Source organism: Rhinichthys klamathensis, unplaced genomic scaffold (assembly GCF_029890125.1).
Source record: "Rhinichthys klamathensis goyatoka isolate OS25496 unplaced genomic scaffold, OSU_Roscu_1.1 h1tg000035l_1, whole genome shotgun sequence".
Classification (NCBI taxonomy): Eukaryota; Metazoa; Chordata; class Actinopteri; order Cypriniformes; family Leuciscidae; genus Rhinichthys; species Rhinichthys klamathensis.
Window position 1 is genome coordinate 2,955,746 of NW_026606583.1, and position 18,517 is coordinate 2,974,262.

Below are 18,517 nucleotides of genomic sequence, written 5' to 3' on the forward strand. Positions count from 1 at the left end.
GGCTACTTTCATACAGCTAATGACTTGTGGGAAAGGTGCCACAAAAAAACCTTCTACAAACAACTTAATTAGATATTCTGTTCCCTTTTTGACTTCCATGGATATGATCCTGCATTTCACATTAATCATTCTATCTTGCTGAATAAATCAAGAATGTCACCATAAAGTCATTTATTTAATCGATTATCAACATCGTACAAACTGATGAAGCAATTTTGCTGAAACCAAAGTGAATAAATTTGACAGTAAATTAAGAGTGTTTGGCTGTATAAACCGCGGGTGCCATATTCTGTTTTATTTTAGGATTTGAATTAATAAATACTGCTGGGAAATCCTCTTGGCGTCTCATCAGTGCTATTTGGAAGAGCGTTTTTGAAGTCGTTCTAACCTCGAGATGTAGGTCTCCTCATGAACTCGCAGCTTCTCTGTGAAGTCGGCCTGTTGAACACACAAGAATTTGTACATCCTTAAAAACGTCAGGCTGATCCAGGGTGGAGATTACAGTTAGATGAGTGAATCATGGGGCGGGGGGTCATATTTCAGCCCAAAAGCAAAAGAAAAGAAAAATCTATTTTGCTACAAAAAAAAGTGAAGCCTATTGGACTATTACAATTTTTTGCATTGTGAAATCATTTTCATGACATTTCAGTACATCTGCTACCCATGATTCTCATTATAGTAATGGAAAAACTGCAAAAATGTTTTTAAACAATTTTATGCCCTTTAATTGGTGCTGATTAAAAAAGAAATATAGGATTGGTTGTTGTTAAACTAAATTCCACTTAGTATATTTTATAGTAATTTTTATTATGGCCTTTAATTGATGCTGATTTTTTCAAATAAAAGTTGTAAATTATTGTTATAGTAGTATTATTGTATAATATTGTATATTATTATATTACAGTAATGATAATGAAAATATAATGACGATAATGAAGAATGAAAATAAATAAATAAATCCTCATGAATAAAATGCCCAGAAAATATTATACAGAAATGAGAATACATAACGTCACATTTAAAAACACACACACACATACACACACACTTTAATTAATTGAAAAACAAAACAAAACATAATGGTCCTATAATTGGCTTGATTGTTTTTATACTAAATTCCACTTATTATACTAGTGTACATTATTGTATTTTTTTTTTTTTGATGGCCTTTAATTGGAGCCAATTTCACAGAATGAATATATATTTAGGGCTGTCGAACGATTAATCGCGATTAATCGCATCCAAAATAAAAGTTTGTGTTTACATAATATATGTGTGTGTACTGTGTATAATTATTTTTAATACATAAATACCCACACATGCATGTGTATTTAAGAAATATTTGCATGTATATAGACTGAATGTAGCCTATATATAATGTATATTTTATATAAATATAAACATTTTATATATAAATAACATATTTTTCTTAAATATATACGTGTGTGCATTTATATACAAAATAATTATACACAGTACACACACATATATTATGTAAACACAAACTTTTATTTTGGATGCGATTAATCGTGATTAATCGTTTGACAGCCCTAATATATATATATATATATAATAAAAAGAAATTACAACGGAAATACGTAACAGTCCTAAAAATAGGCTTGATTGTTTTTCATTTTTCCTATGTTGAAAGGTTTGTGACATTCGTTGACTATCTATTGTACTTGTGCATATTTGTACGCAATGTTCCAGCTTTAAATGAAAACGCACAACACATTTTGTGCAGTGAAGTTCCCCGTACAGCACAAAGGCATATTGAATGCCTCTGGTCCACATCTGGAATGGTAATGTTATTGGTAAGGAAGTCATTCTCAGTAATTCCAGCATTTGTAATTTTCAGTGTTTCTACCATATTAGGTATGATGAGATCCACAGAGTCGTGGCATTCTTGGGAACTTTTGAAACGAGAATAATATTCAAGGGAGAAAAGAAAAAAAAGCAACCGGAAAAGAATAAATACGGATGTAGCAAACACTTCAAACTGAACGGGTATGGCTGTGATATTAAGCACGCTTCACAGTGATTTCATGCGCTCCCCTGAGCCATACTGGTTACAATTAGCATAGAAAAATAAAAAAAACGCAATAGAATCTATTGAAGCAGCAAGATTTTTACCAATCAATTTGCATGAGGTTATATTTAGCAAAGTGATATATGTAATTGACCTTCCTCTGACATTAAACGGAGAGGAAAAGCCCGGGAGAATTGATGGAAATAGCGGCGGCTCTAAAGCGCATCACTCAGATGTAAGATGCACACACAAGCCACTACAAATGGGCTCTCAAATTACAGAGCGTTCGCCATTTGAAATAAAGGCTTGTCACACAGACGACAGAGGTCTTCATGGAACATGGCAGGAGAATTGAATGACCCCCATAATCATTAATCCCATCAAGGTGAAAAATGACTTCTGTCTTTCTAGCCCCTTCTGTTCAGGTTTTGAGCACGGCCCACGGCGACCTTTTCCTTCTCAAACCTCCGAAACATGTGGCGTGTAAAAACTTGTGATAGAGATGACACAATTTAGCAATCTCCCTGGTTGTTTTGTGCAATCGTTGCAGTCGCGGTAATTCAATTCCACCTTAAGTCTAGCGTAAAATTAATCACGATATGTGCCAGCAGCTGTCAAATGCACTTTACGTTATGCAGAGAATACCAATGATATTAAGCAGGAGAGCGTTATTCAGGTTTTAATTTGGGATTCTTTTTTTTTCTTTTTTTTTCTTGGCGTAATCACGCTGTGGGTGGAGGTTTGTGGGAGAGTATGAGCGGAACCGTGATGTTTTCAGAAATGCTGTTCCGATACATAGTCTGTTTTTCATCATTTGCCTTTTAAGACGCTTTATTAATGCTATCTGTGATATTCCTGCCCTCAAGCCATGAAACTGACTAATGCGAATGAAAAACGTTCTCTGTCTCTCTCCCCTCTCTCTTTGTGTTGGAAGTAATCAGTGTGTTATTTCTTATAAACAGGCTTTTGTTATAGAAGGCTACTGTTGTTTGCTCAAGGGTGTATACCTGCAGTTTTGCTAACATCTCCCGGGTCATTTCCCCCAACGCCTCTTGAACATCTTCCACACTGAAGCCCACGTGATTCTCGGGACGTTCTTCCAGCTCAGCTTTTCCGGCTTCTTCCATGTTCTCCTCGTGAGATTCCTCCGTGGCCTAGGGTCATTTAAAGATATAGTTCACCCATAAATGAAAAGTCTGTCAATATTTATTCACCTTCATCTCATTTCAAACACAAAGTGTTTCATCCGTGGAAATGAAACAGATTTTAAAAAGCATTATCATGCAGCACGTTCAGCACATTTAATTGAATTTTGTGCTGATGTTTAACTGTCAAACTAATAATTGCGATTAACGATTTAATAGTTTTGTTCATGTCATGTACAAAAGCCTAATGTAAACCCAATAATAGCCCAATTTAAAAAAAAAAATGAAAATATGATTTAATATGATAATACAAATTATAATAACAAGCCCAGATTATTTACTGCAATGCTGTGAAAATTCATAAAATAAAATAAAATAAAATAAATAAAATAAAATAAAATAAAATAAAATAAAATAATAAATATAATATAATGCAGTCTGATTAAACTAAACTATATTAGTGCTGTCAAATCGTGATTAATCGCATCTAACATAAAAGTTTGTGTTTATATGTGTACAAACACAAATATATACCGGTATGTATGTATATAATATATATAAATAAATATAATATGTACACACATATTATATACAGTAAACAAACTTTTGTTAGATGCAATTAATCGTGGTTAATTTTATTTGACAGCAATTATAATATCAAATAATATATAATATAATATCAAATAATAATATAATGCACTCTGATTAAACCCGCAAACCTTCATTTCGTATGAAGGACAACTGTGTTTATTTATGTTCTTTGGCAAAATGTGATTAAAATTTCAACTACACAGTTATTGCTGTATCAAATAATTGTGATTAGATTGAATAACCACGATCAGATGATAAATCAATAATTGCGACAGGCCTACATACACAAGTGTAATCTTTGTATAGAAAAGAGCAGCTTCTCATTTTGTGTCACCATAAAATAACAGCATGTAGGTTTAGTAAATAATAAATGACCGTTTTGGCTGACCTATCCTTTTAAGCACATTCTCCACATCTGACTTTCTGCATGTAAATGGTGATGGCAAAACCAGGTAATCATTACAAGACAAAATTAATGAGTACAATGAAAATCAAAATAGGTAAAATACCTTATTTTTAAATATATGGCATATGATTCATTTATTTGTCTTAGCTTTTAATGTAACATAGCAGCAAGGAATAATGAGGAAATTTATTGAGCATTCATGTGGAAAGGCAGTACTGAAGTATCTCGTGTGGGAAATCATAAAACCATAAGTAGAAGCACAGCACCTACATGTGGCCATTTTCTGAACAACACACACTTCCAGGATATGGCAAACACTGCATTCTAATGAGATTCTACGGTTGAGTTCCCACGCCTTTTGACCGAAGCGTTTTCCACGATAAGGATTTTTTTTAAATTATGATTTAAATAAAAAATAATAATTTTGCAGAGATTCCACACACAAAGTGCAACTTCTAGCTCAAAATATTCTAAAATATGCAACCAATTTACTCCAGCAATCTGACATATGTCCAATAAAAACTGGATATTCAACAAGATAACATGTTGGATGGAACTTAATTTTAATATCAGTAATTGATTGAATCATGAAAAGTGGGCATTACATATTAGGGGTTGATTTGAAACGGCAAAGGAAAGCTGGACAACTACAGAAAGGTAATATTGACATAAATTCCCATGCCTTTTATTATATTATTCATTTTTATGACTTCTTTCCAGTCCTGGAAATCCCTGATTTTCCATGGCTGTGGGAAAGTCGAATAGAGGCGAGTGTAATTTAAATGGCGTTTTTATACAGGCAGTTTTCATAATTTTCATGTTCTGTACTACAGTAAATCATTAAAAATACACGAATACAGAAATAGTTGCGAAAGAAAATTCTCGTGGGGGACTGAAGAAAAATGTAAATGTAAACTGAGCTATGATGTAATCCTCCCGCTATACGATTCCCTCTGCTCAGTACAGTCTATGTTCTCTAGCTGTACAGCGCAGTGTCTGTTAGGGAAAAAGGTTAGTCATACTTGGAAGCCGATTTTTGTTTCCTCTGAAAATGAGAAACATGTGAAACGCATCTTCTCTGAAAGGGTAATTCGGAGCAAAATCCGAACCACAAAAAGAATACAACATTTTACTGCGAGCCAAATACATTTTGGATAGCGCATTATTACAGCAAGGACCCGGCGGGAAAGACAACATTTTACCTTCTCGGGCGTTTGGACACGTGGGGGATCCACATAATGGAAGTACAGATCAGTGGGCATGCCCTCTTCCAACGGGGCGGCAAAGTCAGCTGGGTTGATCAACTCAATGCATTTCTGAAACAAAAGACCCAACCTTTTAAAATCCATTCAAATCTCATTGAGGATTCTTTCTTGCAACTTTAAATAGGAAATTGCAGACTTTATTGCAAAATTAAACCAACCTTATTTGGTAATTAGTCTTAATAAGTGGCATAGTGTACAGTCGGCTTTATTTTGTGCGGTGTGTCTGAAAAGCTTTAGGGCCTGCATTAACAGCTGAGTTACATTTTCTCTTCATTTGGCTGGAACATTTTACTGTTCATTTGGCAGGATGCCCTTCACCCAGAATCCAAAACTAGAACACTAACAAAAACAAAGAGCCTTGTGGTTTGTATACTGAACATAATTACAATTCCAAATTGAAGCAGGGGAGTAGAACAATGCTCTTTTATTACTGCATTGTTTCCCATTATTCCCAATGACATGATTCATGCGTGTTCCATCTCAAGCAATAAACAAATTAATGTCAACAGTATCATATTAACAGGACTAAAAATAGAATGCTGGCTGCAGTTCATTGTCCTGTTTTGCTTGTGTTTTATTCGTAAAACATCTTGATCCGATAAACTGGTTCCAATTTGAAGGGAATAACAAGTATATTCATATTCAAAATGTGCTTTGAAGTCCCTTTCAAAACAAATAAAAATGGTTCTGTTACATGGTGTTCGGTGCCAGATATCAGTGACCTAGATTCTGTATTTGATGTTCACTGTAAGATGCTCAACTGCAGCTATCATTATTTGTATTCTACAGCATAAAGCAATTTCAGACACTAAACAAATCTGAGCCTTGAGTTTTGATGTAATCTCTTCCAGTATTACAGATCTCAGATATGAACCGTGCACACAGAAATATTGATGTAATTGGAATAAAACGATTGGTTATATTGCTCTGGCTTAACATTTTGAAAGTGAACTCAGAGAACGATCATTACGTGTTAATTATGGATGAGCAAATCAGATGGGAGGCAGATTTTCTGCTCAAGCTGAAATTCAGAGAGAGAAACGACAACCCGTGTTTTTGACCAATCATTGGCCCAATGATGGAGTCCAATGGCATGGGTGATGGGGGAGGTCTTTTACTTGCACTTAAAGTTCACTTAATTTAAAGAGGACCTATTATGCTTTTTGTACATTTTCAAATTTCTTTAGTGTGTAATGTTGCTCTTTGAGTATGAAAAAGGTCTGCAAAGTTACAAAGCACAGCGTCACTCCAAATGGAGTTATTCTCTATATCAGAACTCCCTGAAACACCTTTAGTAAGTCGTGTGTTTTCTTCCAGATACGAACACGTGACAATATTCCCCACCCAAGGCCTACGCAAAAAAAGGGGCAAGACCTGGTTGATTTGCATTAGTAGTGTGTTAAAACTCGCGGATATGCTAAGGGGCGTGACATTTCCAAAACACGCTCGAAGAGGTTGACCAATCACAACACACCGTTCCAGCGGACCAATCAGAGCACATGCGCTTTTTCGGAGGGAGGGGCTTTATACAGAAACTAAACAGGGCATACAGACTGGGAAAAGACAGAGCAGATGGACTAGGAAGAGCGGTGCTGCAATAATGCAATAATGTAATGTACGTTGATCAGCGAACGTACATTTGAGCTCAAGCATTCTTGCTTGATGAGCAAGAACCAATAAGGTTCATTCTCGCATGTCAAGCAAGTACGGTTGAGCTTCTGTTTACCATATTTGATTTTGTATGTATTATGGATGTTAGCTGATCAATGTTTATATATGAGTAAATACCTAAATTAAATCTGTTTTGTCTCTTCAGAAGATGATTAAACAGCTCGATTCATATGGATTATGAACAATTCGAAGTGGTCAATAGACTTTAAATGGACACAAATCTCTCAGATTTCATTAGATATAATCATTTGTGTTTCAATGATGAGTGAAAGTCTTGGAGGTTTGGAAGGACACAAGAGTGAGTAATTGATGACAGAATGCTCTATTCATTCATATAGCAAGTGAACTTTCAATGACTTGAGCCAGGTGGAAAGAAGAGGGAGTAGGGGAGAGCGGGCTCATAGATAAGCAAGGTGTCAGTGTCTGCTTTCTTTAAGATCTTCTCTCCAGATTAATGGGTTTATTGGTTTGGTGCATGCATTCATTTCTTGTGACAGTGCTTATGTTCATTTATCGGGAAATTAAACACCACGTAAGTGACATGTATGGACATGAACAGTGCTCTGAGGAAATCATAAGGAATTTACTCTACATAGTCAACAAAATTACCTTTCTGAGCATAGAGCTGCTTTAAATATCAATACACATGTAGAATTTAAAACTTTATATGTGGGCCGGTCTAAATTGTGTAATGTGAATCTGGAGCTGAAGTATGTAAACAATGTAAAAACTAAAGTTACATAGAATTACATAAAAAGAAGTTGCGCATTTGGGACAAATATTTGTACATACTAACTTAATTTCTTTTATAGATAAGAGGCTTCAATACACTGAAGAAGAAGTATGCAGACTTTTGTGAGAAAACAACTGATTACTTTATGAATAGATAATAAGTGAGTCACTGCACAGTTAGCTGATCATACAATGCAACATTTTATACTGGGAAATGTGAAAACAATTTACCAAGCCCTGAACATGACTGAACAGGTGTTTGAGACCAAACAAAGCACTGTATTTTGCAATATGTTGATGTCGCATCACTGTTGCAATATGTTGATGTCGCATCACTGTTGTGTTGAAGCAAAGTTTTTTGTGGTCTAAAAAACTTTTAACCTGACAGCAATTTGTATCGACTAAGTGACAAGAAGCCTTTTATTTTCAATAAGAAATTGTGATTTTAGGCAACGAGTGACAACATAATGCTGTGACTACTGGCCGGTGATTCATCTGATACACTTGGATCAGTAGAAATGGCAATTAGCAACCAACAACACAGAGACTCGTCAAGCTCCTGTGATTTAATCGCTGTCATTATGAAGGAGACTCCAGCTTCTGGTCTGTGAGCAGCTGTAATCCAGTGTGACTCTGATAACAATTTGATTTGCAATTTGATTATCAAATGGAAGAAACATGATGATGATGATGATGCATTTTATTCATATTGAGCTTTTCTCAAACCCAAAGCGCTTCACAAAGAATAAAGAAGACAAAATACAATAAAAACAAAAATTCTAATAAAACAGAAATAACAATGGAGAGGTCAGTCTCTTTTCTACGGGTTACTCGCCTTCTTACTCTCTCTAATAAGTCTCATATAACCGCTTCATGACTTATGACAATCGGCATGAATTTTGGTCCACTTTGCAGCATATTTTGTTGCAGCATAACAGCATATGACCGTTACAGTACATTCCCCTCCCGGAAGGCTCGTCCTTGTGCCGCAAATTCCAACAGAGGAGGGAGGGGAGTTCCGGAGGAGGACGAGGGGCAGGAGACAGATTTAACCTTGGATGAGCTTGCAGAGGGAAACCCCACAAAGGAGACAATGGGGAGAATAGCCAGGGAGGAGACGGTGAAAGGAGCCAGAGAGAGACCCATACAAAGGGACTTCCAATAGAGGTTGAGGCGTATGAAGTGAAGCACCATACGGAGCAGTGGAGACTAGGACCCAGGGCAACACCGCAGGACTGGAGAGCCCAGGCAGAACCACAGTCTCGCGGGACAAGTTTGGGGAAGGGGAAATGGCCAGTGGGTGCGAGGACAACAGTGGAGCTGGAGGAAAGAAAGAGCCCGGTGGAGCCAAAGGGATGGAGAGACAAGGCATAGCCTAAGGTCCAGAAATCCGAGGCGCAACCACGATGATGACTGACCAAGACGGAGCTGGAGGGAACGAAAGAGCCTAGCGGAGCCTAAGGGGTGGCGGACCATGGTGGAGCCAAGGGAGTGTGGAGCCAAGGTGAAGCCGAGGTGGAGTCCAGGACTCGGAGGCCTGAGGTGGAGCTAAGGGATCCTCACACCAAGGAGGGGCTAGCAACTGGGAAGCCCAAGGCAGATTCAAGTAGCTGGGTGGGACCACTGAAGGAAGAGCCTATGAGCTGAAGGGAGCCAACAGCGACAGGGCCACAGAACTGGATGGACTCAGCAGAAGAGGATGGATGGGATTCTAGGCGGGACCAACAGCGACGAAGGAGACTTGAGGCTAGGCTGAACCAGCGGCGAAGAAAGGAGACCTGGAGCTGGATGGAACCAGCGGGGATTTCTCGTGTACTGTATATGGCACAGCTCACCCTCAGTGGTGTTAGTATCGACTCAACTCCATGCCTACACTCCACTAACACTCCCTTTGTGGTGAACAGAATTACCGGCTCACACAACTGGTTAGACTCTGCAGGCTTGGGCTCAGGGTCTGCGGTGGGCTGTGGTTCATTGTCCAAACATGTAGAAGGTGCAGGTTCAGGCTCCAGGATGAACATTGGCTCATGCTCGAGCTCCTGGACGGATATAAGAGCCGTCTCACACACCTGGTCACAGTCGGCTATCCTTGGCTCTGGGTCTGTGATGGACTCTGACTTTAGGTTCTTGTCAGGCTTAGGGTGTACTCACACTAGGCGATATGAAACGTGCTCGAGCACGTTTGACCCCCAAAGTCTGGTTCGTTTTACTAGTGTGATCGCTCCGTACAGTGCACGGGCGCAGTTCGCTGAACCGCTCATGGCCCGCTTGGAAGAGGCTACTACTTTTGTGTGTGCTATTGTCATCATTACGACAGCAAACATCTTCTATTACTACTTGGACAGTACACTTTTCAATTAATTTAATTAAATCTAGTATATTTAGGTTTATAACGGGACCTTATTGATGAACAGGAAATGTAGTTTACGAGTAGTCTTCGAATTCCTCCATCAACGTCAGCTGCCTCAAATAATCTTCTAATACGTGCTGCACAATCAAGTAAAAATTGCTGCGCAGCATAAATTATAAATCTATTAGGCAGTCTATTAGCAAAATGTGTTTTTCTTCCTGTTTTCTTCAAAACAAATAGTTCTATCGTAAATGACGTAAGCATGCTCCGGCCCGGAATGTTAGGTGCAATGTGAGTGCAGGCCAGCAGGGGGAGGGGGAGGGGGGGCAATCGCGCCAGGGCACGGTACAAGGCAATTGTGCCACGGAAGTAATCAATGAAACGATGAACAGGTGCCAAAATCAGAAACCATAGCAACAAATAATTCAGATGGAAGAGATAAAATTTAAGTTAACATTAACATTTATGCATGTAGCAGATGCTTTTATCCAAAGCGACTAGTTTTTATTTACTATAGTTATTTACTATTTACTGAAAATCCTACTGAACATTCCCTTCTTTCGTAGCTATCAGGAGGGGAAGGAGAGGGAGTAGGGAGAAGGGGGCTTATATGGGCAAGGAGAGAAGTTTGGGCAAGTTTGCACAGAAGTTGTGGTGTCCTATGATCTTTCTTTGAGATCTTCGCTCCAGATATAGTGTGTTTATTGTTTTAGTGCATGCATGATGTCTTGTGAAAAATCTTATGTTCAGTTATCAGGAAGTACAGCCTTACACTTAAGTGGTTCCCGCAATGGAGGATAATGGGATGGAGGAGACATGTATGGACATGAACAGTACTCTATATCATAAAAGTAGTACATACAACTTGTGTTATATATATTCCAAACTTTGTGCGAGGAACAGATGAAATTAAGTTTAAGCATTTAGCAGATGCTTTTATCCAAAGCAACATACAACAGAGGATTGGGTGGTATTTACTATTTACTGAAAATCCCACTGAACGTTCTCTGCAATAGCTATCAAATCTGACTTGTGCAATTTGAATATGCACACATTAAAATTTGGTGCATTGTGGTGCATGACAAAACACAACAGAACAATAGACATCACTAACATAAAACTTGGTGTAACACATTTTGACACATTTAGATTAGGAATGACATGAAAGTGAGTAAATAATGACATAATTTAATTTTTTAATTATGATTTTACATGTTTACATGTTTTCTTACCTCTATTTTCAGGAGTTGCTCCTCTCTTCTATGACTGAACAGTAATTCATATTGTCGGTAGTGCTGGAAAAGACTGTCCACATAGAGAGTATACATGAAAAGACATATGCATACTGTCACAATTGTTGACAATATTTAAACCCTTGATGTGCCAGCAGTTTGTAATGGTGTAATTATGGTCAATGCTTAGGTGTTTGACAATAATCCCAACTCGTATTGCAATGATTATGTCTCAAATTGCAATGCAGGTGATGTACTATGAATAATAACTCTTTTAAAAACAGAAAATCATTTATATTTTAAATGAACATGCTTAGTAAAGGAAATGGACCAGCACTAAAAAGCAGTCTGAATTTAGGTCTTGTAAATGGAGCGTTACTGAAGCTTTCAGGTAAGCAGAGAAATCAATCGTGCTCTGCTATAATACACATATTGCATATCATTTTTCATCACTGTGCATCAGTGTTTCTTCCATTGCACTTTTTGCTTTCTGAAAGACAGATGATTTCCTTGCAGCTTGTTATTTGCCACTGTTGGCTGCATGTTTCACAATCCGTTGCTGTATGAATTATGCATAACATTAATTATGAAGGCCATAAAAGGAATCTAGTTTGCTTGTTGCCGGCTGTCTAATGGCAAAGCAGCATCTTGCATCAATGAATAATGTGTGACGGGTTGAGAATGTCCTGATCCATATTCAACAATTAAACACGTGCACTTAAACAAAATCATAGTGTATTTAGGAGGAGTGTAATTAAAGGATGGATGCGACATTGTGAGACAAACCTGGTCTTGAGGTAATCTGTGATGGCTGTGATTTGATCTGTGTTAAACAAAAAACTGGCTTTAGCTTCTGTTGATGGGGACTTTCTAGCTGCAAGCACTGTTTGGGTAAATGCCTTGAAATTATCAGCAAATGATGCCTGTTTGTCTGAAATAAAAAGCAACATGCATTGTGTTTATTTGCAAACACTCTGTGCCTGAACTCTAAAATAATTATGTAAACGAGGTATAAGATATGTACTATGCTAACCATGTTCTCAATTAAAGCGGATTTAAAAAAATATATAGTAAAGCAACAACCATGGTGGGATTTCAAACTAAACAAAACTTTATTTCAGAGAACGCCACTTACTTTTTATGCTGTCAAGTAGTTGCTGCAAAAGTGCCATGATAAATGAGATTTGCTGAGAAGTGAAGTTCATCTCTTTGGCCCACCAAAATCCACTGACAAAATATTCCAACTGTGCAGCTTCTTTCAAACATGTTTGGTGCTTTTTGAAATTCAGTAAATCCTCAAACTGTCTGAAAATGCAAGACAATACAATATATCATAAAGGTCCATAATATATGGAAGTAAGATACAAAAATATATATATAGTGTGAATATAAAGAGATTTACTAAGTATAGTAACTGACAAATGAGCTGTGACACACTTGCATATGCTTAATTTTTGTAATGATTACTATACACATACAACTGGACTTGGTCCACAGGCAGGTTGAGGAGGATATTTATTTGGTCATGCTTTAGAGGTTCCCACTGAGGAAAAGATATCTTCATGTCCTAGAATATGAGATAATATGTTACTATTTTCTAGAAAATACACTTTAATACAATTAAAAATAAAGCTAGTTTACCCTTATAATACATTTAACCAGGGTACGAAAATTTACCCCACCACAAGTTATCCGCAAGGTAATTTTCCATAATATTTTTTTATATTTCATTTTCATATTTTCAGTGCAGGTATGAATTTTGTACCTTTGCAGAAACCGTCTCAGTAAGTTACTAAAAATAAACTGTAAAACATTGCATGAAAAGAAAAAGACAACAAACTTTCACCCGCAATTACATGTAAATCTAATTTGACAGTTGAGGGCTGTATAATCTCACATCAATGTATTCTGGCAGTGTTTGTTTCGTGATATTAGCCTATCTTGTGCATTATTTACAGCCACTTTTGTATTTAATATTTTATTTGGTGTGAATTATAATGAGACTGACTTTCACTATGGCTACAGTATCGGTTGTGTACAATGGATACAGCTATGACAATAGTTTAAAGTTTAATTAACTTTTTAAGCATTAGTACAATGTCAACTTTTGTGAATGTTATTAATAACGTTAACTTACATGTTAACGTTTTTATTTTATTTCTATTTGGATAAGCAGGGATCTCTTTTATCATAGGCCTAGCAATCGTCTAAACACCAGATTCAGAGTCACTAACAGTTAGACTAAATCCAAACTCATGCAGCCTAGTTTACGTACACTGATCCGAGTATCATCTTTGTCTGTTTCTTCTCCTCTCTTTATTTTCTCTGAGTTTTCAGCGGATTTGCCGCTCTCTCGTGTGATCTCTCTTCCAGACATGTTGGCTGTATACTGTTGCTTAGGAAACAGCAGTGGGCGGGGCGAGTGAGTTCAGGCGCGCCTGAGCGAAGTGAAAGTAGCTTATGTAAATGTCAATAAATAGGCCTGGGCTAGGCTATATATGAAATGCATTATAATTTATATAATATATAATTGTGCGCATATATATATATATCCTATATAGCCTATAGGCTTATTATCAGCTTAGAGTGATTTCTAAGATAAAAACCCCCTTGTTTTTAAAGATCTGGAGGTCGTCGTCCACGCTTTCATCACATCAAGACTAGATTATTGCAACTCTCTTTATGTAGGGATCTGCCAACGTCAACTGCGCCGTCTACAGCTGGTGCAGAATGCCGCAGCCAGGCTTCTAAAAAAAAGGGACAACATTACTCCAGTACTACGTTGTCTTCATTGGCTACCGGTTCACTAGGATTGAGTATACGATTTTATTAATGGTTTTTAAAGCTATTCATAACATGTCCCCAAACTACATTGTTGACCTTTTAAGAGCGTACAAAAATCAGCTTGTTGACAGTCCCTTACTTCAAAAAGAAGACAAAGGGTGACCGAGCCTTCTCATTTGCGGCCCCCAAGCTGTGGAACAGCTCATATCCGCTCATATCCGTATCTTTTAACTTAGTTTTTAGTTAAGTGCAATGTACAGTGTAGATATAATTTAGTTATTTTTAGTTTTTATTATTTTAAAACCTTTCTATACACTGTCCTCACTATTGTTATATGAGGGAGTAGCCTATGTCTATATGGTCTACTTTATACATGTTTTTAATTTTATACATGAATGTCTTACTGTTTTGATTTAACTGTGAAGCACTTTGGGCAACAACGTTGCTATTAAATGTGCTATATAAATAAATACAAGTTGAAGTTGAAAAAGTATAGCAGCTCACGTTCACAGTTTTTCTTTAAAATAAATAGCCTTGGCAGGCATAGGGCAAAGTTAGGCTTAAATTTGACAAGCCTTCTGTTCTAAAGTAGTCGAATTATAAAAGTGTTATATTTATAGAAATAAACACTCTAAATACAAAACAAGGCATTAAATACATTATTTAAACAATTGTGACACAGATCGTGACATGAAATTATAGCTTATGGATAAATCCACACACTTATTATATATTTTTCTTTCAGTCAGAAGACTAAAAATATAATATTCAATATAACATGGTTAAAAAGACTCAAAACAGAAGTCCCGCCCAAATGGTGTGAAACGTGCGAAAAAAGGGGGGAGGTGGGTTAAATCGGCTTCTATGAATCAAGGAGCTCAGAGTGAAAACCTCAACTTTCCTCGCATTACCTCAACCAGCCTCAAACTGTATTTTAAAAAGAAATCATGCTTGTCAAATTTACCTGCGTTGTAGTCACCAGGGCATTATTTATTTTAGTGTCTCTCATCGGTGTATGGAGAGTGACATGGGTGAAAAATAATAATTTATACTGGTTTCTAACTATCCTCTATTTGCCTCTCGTGGCTGAAATGATTTTAACTCTGAGAAGAAGAAAAGGGAAGGATTACAAATGGTAAGTACACACACATCAACATTTATTTTTGCATGTATAAGAATTTAGAGAACCAAATTGAACCTTTTCTGGGGTCAACATCCTGAAATATCATCGTGTAACTTGGTTTAAACACTTGAGTGAATTTTGACAATATAGCTGACTGAGTGACTCAAACTCTGATCTTAGGTTTTCTCCAGCAATATTGTTTTTCCTCATAAGTATTATACCAACCATATGGATCCTTGAATTGCACCATCAGCAAAACAGATCAGAAGACATAAAGGTAATACTCAAGGGGAAGCAATTGTAGCTACATATAATACTTCTATAAATACATTTTAGCTTTTGACGGCTTTGCAAACATATTTCACGCTGCCTTTAGAAAACTTTAGAAAAATAAAACCCCATGTGTATTTCAATGCCAGTGTCTGATACAATGGCAAATGCATTATATTTATGAATGTGTTATGCCTGGAATGTTGCTTATTGCAGTGCAATAAACTGGATTCACCTGAGAGCATCAAAGTCTTTTTTGATGAAAGGAGAAATTCTTCCAATGCAACCATGAATTTACAGGTACTGTCTCTGTCTTTTATACCATCATGACTTCCCACATTACAGACGTTTTCCATGGAAATATAGACTAATCCCCTAAATAAGTCTCTTGCATAGTTTATTTACTCAGTTTAAAGCACAACTACTAGCTTGGGTGATTTGTAAATACAAATGTTGGTTCAGTCCTCAACACAAACAAGACCTGTGTTAATGGTTGCACATGGTTCTTATAGAAAAACTACTGTTATTTGTTCAGAAGTCGCCACACCTTCACCTATGAGATTTACAGGACATGCTTTATGTAAGTCTGACCTCAGTTCTTCCAGAAGGCAACACCTCTTAGCTGAATAGTAACTTTGTGGTGGTGTTTTAGGACCATCTCAAATTCTTGTCATCGGTTTGTGCCAACGACTGGATCCTAGCCCTTCACCAAATCCTCCTGATCCTGCTAATAGTGGGGAAGTGGCTGCTACCAATCGCTGGAGGAGTCACCAGAGATGAAATGTCCCAGTTGTTGCTCATCTTTGTGGGCACAGCTGCTGATATCCTCGAGTTCATCAGTGAGACGCTGTCTGATGTGAAGCAAGTATTGTTTAAGACTAAATAGTCCACATTTTCATATTCATTTCAATGTGTTTCTGTTAGGTACGTGTAATTAAATCTTTCTGTTTACTTCCAGATTTAAATGAAAATAAAAATAGAATAATATAAAACCCAACCTATTATTCAGTGTGGCCTGTGTGGAAGCTTGTTTCCACTTTCATACTAACTGAATTTGTTATAAAAAATAAAAAAGGTTATTGCAACTTTTATAATAGACACTATTATATCTCACAATTCTGAGAGGAGAAAATATATAAACTCACAACTCTGACTTTTATTTTGCTTGTTTATATCTCGCAATTCGGACTTTATAATGTCACTTGAAATTGCGAGCTTATATCTCACAATTATGACTTTTTTCTTGCAATTGCGTGCTTTTACACACACTCGGAATTGTGAGAAAAAGAGTCAGAATTATGAGATATAAAGTCACAATTATGAGTTATAATGTATGAATTGCTAGATATAAACTCACAATTGCAAGCAACAAATCAGTATTGTGATATTAAAAGTCACAATTAACCTTTTTTATATTTTGCAATTCTGACTTTTTTTCTCAGAATTATGAGATACACACTCAGAATTGGGAGTTATAAAGTATGAATTGCAAGATCTCACTTAGAATTGCAAGACAAACTTGCAATCGCTAGAAAAAGGTCACAGAACACAGTGAAAACCACGTACATGTGGAAACAAGCTTCCATAGGTATGAGACAACGAGGTCTATATTTTCTTAGTCATTCATTTTTCATCATATGCTGTTTCTTGTTCTAGGGAGAACAGTCTAGCCTTTGTGTGCATTATTCTTGCAGTTTGGACATGGAGTATGCTACAATTTCCTTTGAATTTTTCAGGTCTGTACCATATTTGTCTGTTGTTTCAGAACATGGCATATTAGTTATGACATTATGCATGATAATAACTATAGCCAAGAAACTGCAATTTAATTTTAGTCATTGTTGTAATGTTCCTTCGTACTTTTTATTGGCATCTCTCAGTGGTGAACACCAAACCTGAGGATTTTTGTGAAGGCCAAGGCCAGGATGACTCTCTCATCTCTAAGTACAGGACAGATATATGGAACATTGTGGGATGTTTTTTACTTCAAGACGGCCCCTTCTTTATTGTCCGACTTACAGTTATGTTGTTTTTTTCTGTCTTTCATCAAATGCTGGTCTTCTTTACCATTAAGAACTTTCTGGTAGTGATGCTTAATATTTACAGGATGTGGGTCATTTACAAAGATTACACATTGTGAGAAGTGCAAAAAGGATCTCGTTTGGGTTAAAAAACTGCAGTTAAACAAATTCATTGACATTATATTGATACAATGAAAAATTTGATTTTGATCAACATTTTGACTCATTGTTATGAAACAACTTATTGCTATATCAATAACACATGCATATACAATACAACATGTTATATTATTAATAAGGCTGTCAAAATAAATGCATGAGAAAAATTAACATGGCTTTTTGTGTTTTTTAAAGGCAGTTAACACATTCAATTTGACATCATAAACTGTTTAATTCTGTTCTTTTGGTTTCTTAAGACTGAACCTAGTGCCAGTTCAAACACCAGTCCCACAGTAGAGCATGTTTATAATTATAAATTACTTCTTAATTTACTTTAATTTGTCTTAATACTATTTTCAGTCTTTATGGGAAAAATGAAAAATGTATTAAAGCTCAAGCATAAAATATCACCTGCTGTAACTTATGTTACATTTTATGTTACAAATATTAATGATTATCAGAGGACCTTTGCAACAAGCAGTGGCAAAAGTAAGCACATACCGGGTGGGTAATGTTGCTGTATTATTTACTTAAAGCAGCACTAAGTAGGAATTCCGATTTTGTCAAACAGCGACCCCTAGAGTCGCTGTGCAGTACTTGTACTGTCGTGAATAGCACTCACGCAGAGATGGCTCGCACTCACGGCCGGATCCCCTCCCCCTGTACACCGGTGCCTGTTCATTAGGATGGACGCTGTAACGAGTGGAAATAAGGTATGGCCCCTTTAAGAGCTGCGCGC

At 36.7% G+C, this 18,517-nt stretch overlaps 2 protein-coding genes across 2 annotated transcripts; one reads left to right on the forward strand and one right to left on the reverse strand.

The window, feature by feature from the left end:
• Positions 1 to 225: 225 nt before the first annotated feature.
• On the reverse strand, positions 226 to 13,828 carry cabcoco1 (ciliary associated calcium binding coiled-coil 1). Its single transcript, XM_056245777.1, has 8 exons — positions 13,697 to 13,828; positions 12,900 to 12,988; positions 12,557 to 12,726; positions 12,208 to 12,352; positions 11,422 to 11,494; positions 5,374 to 5,487; positions 3,037 to 3,183; positions 226 to 438 (listed from the first exon to the last, which is right to left on the reverse strand). The coding sequence occupies exons 1-8, from the start codon at positions 13,796 to 13,798 to the stop codon at positions 355 to 357; spliced, it is 924 nt and encodes a 307-aa protein (XP_056101752.1). The 5' UTR covers positions 13,799 to 13,828; the 3' UTR covers positions 226 to 354.
• A 1,260-nt stretch (positions 13,829 to 15,088) lies between these two features.
• On the forward strand, positions 15,089 to 17,949 carry tmem26b (transmembrane protein 26b). The gene is made up of 6 exons (XM_056245778.1): positions 15,089 to 15,340; positions 15,509 to 15,605; positions 15,815 to 15,898; positions 16,251 to 16,463; positions 17,259 to 17,334; positions 17,479 to 17,949. Exons 1-6 carry the CDS (start codon positions 15,153 to 15,155, stop codon positions 17,736 to 17,738), a joined length of 918 nt encoding a protein of 305 aa, XP_056101753.1. The 5' UTR covers positions 15,089 to 15,152; the 3' UTR covers positions 17,739 to 17,949.
• The last annotated feature ends 568 nt before the right edge of the window (positions 17,950 to 18,517 follow it).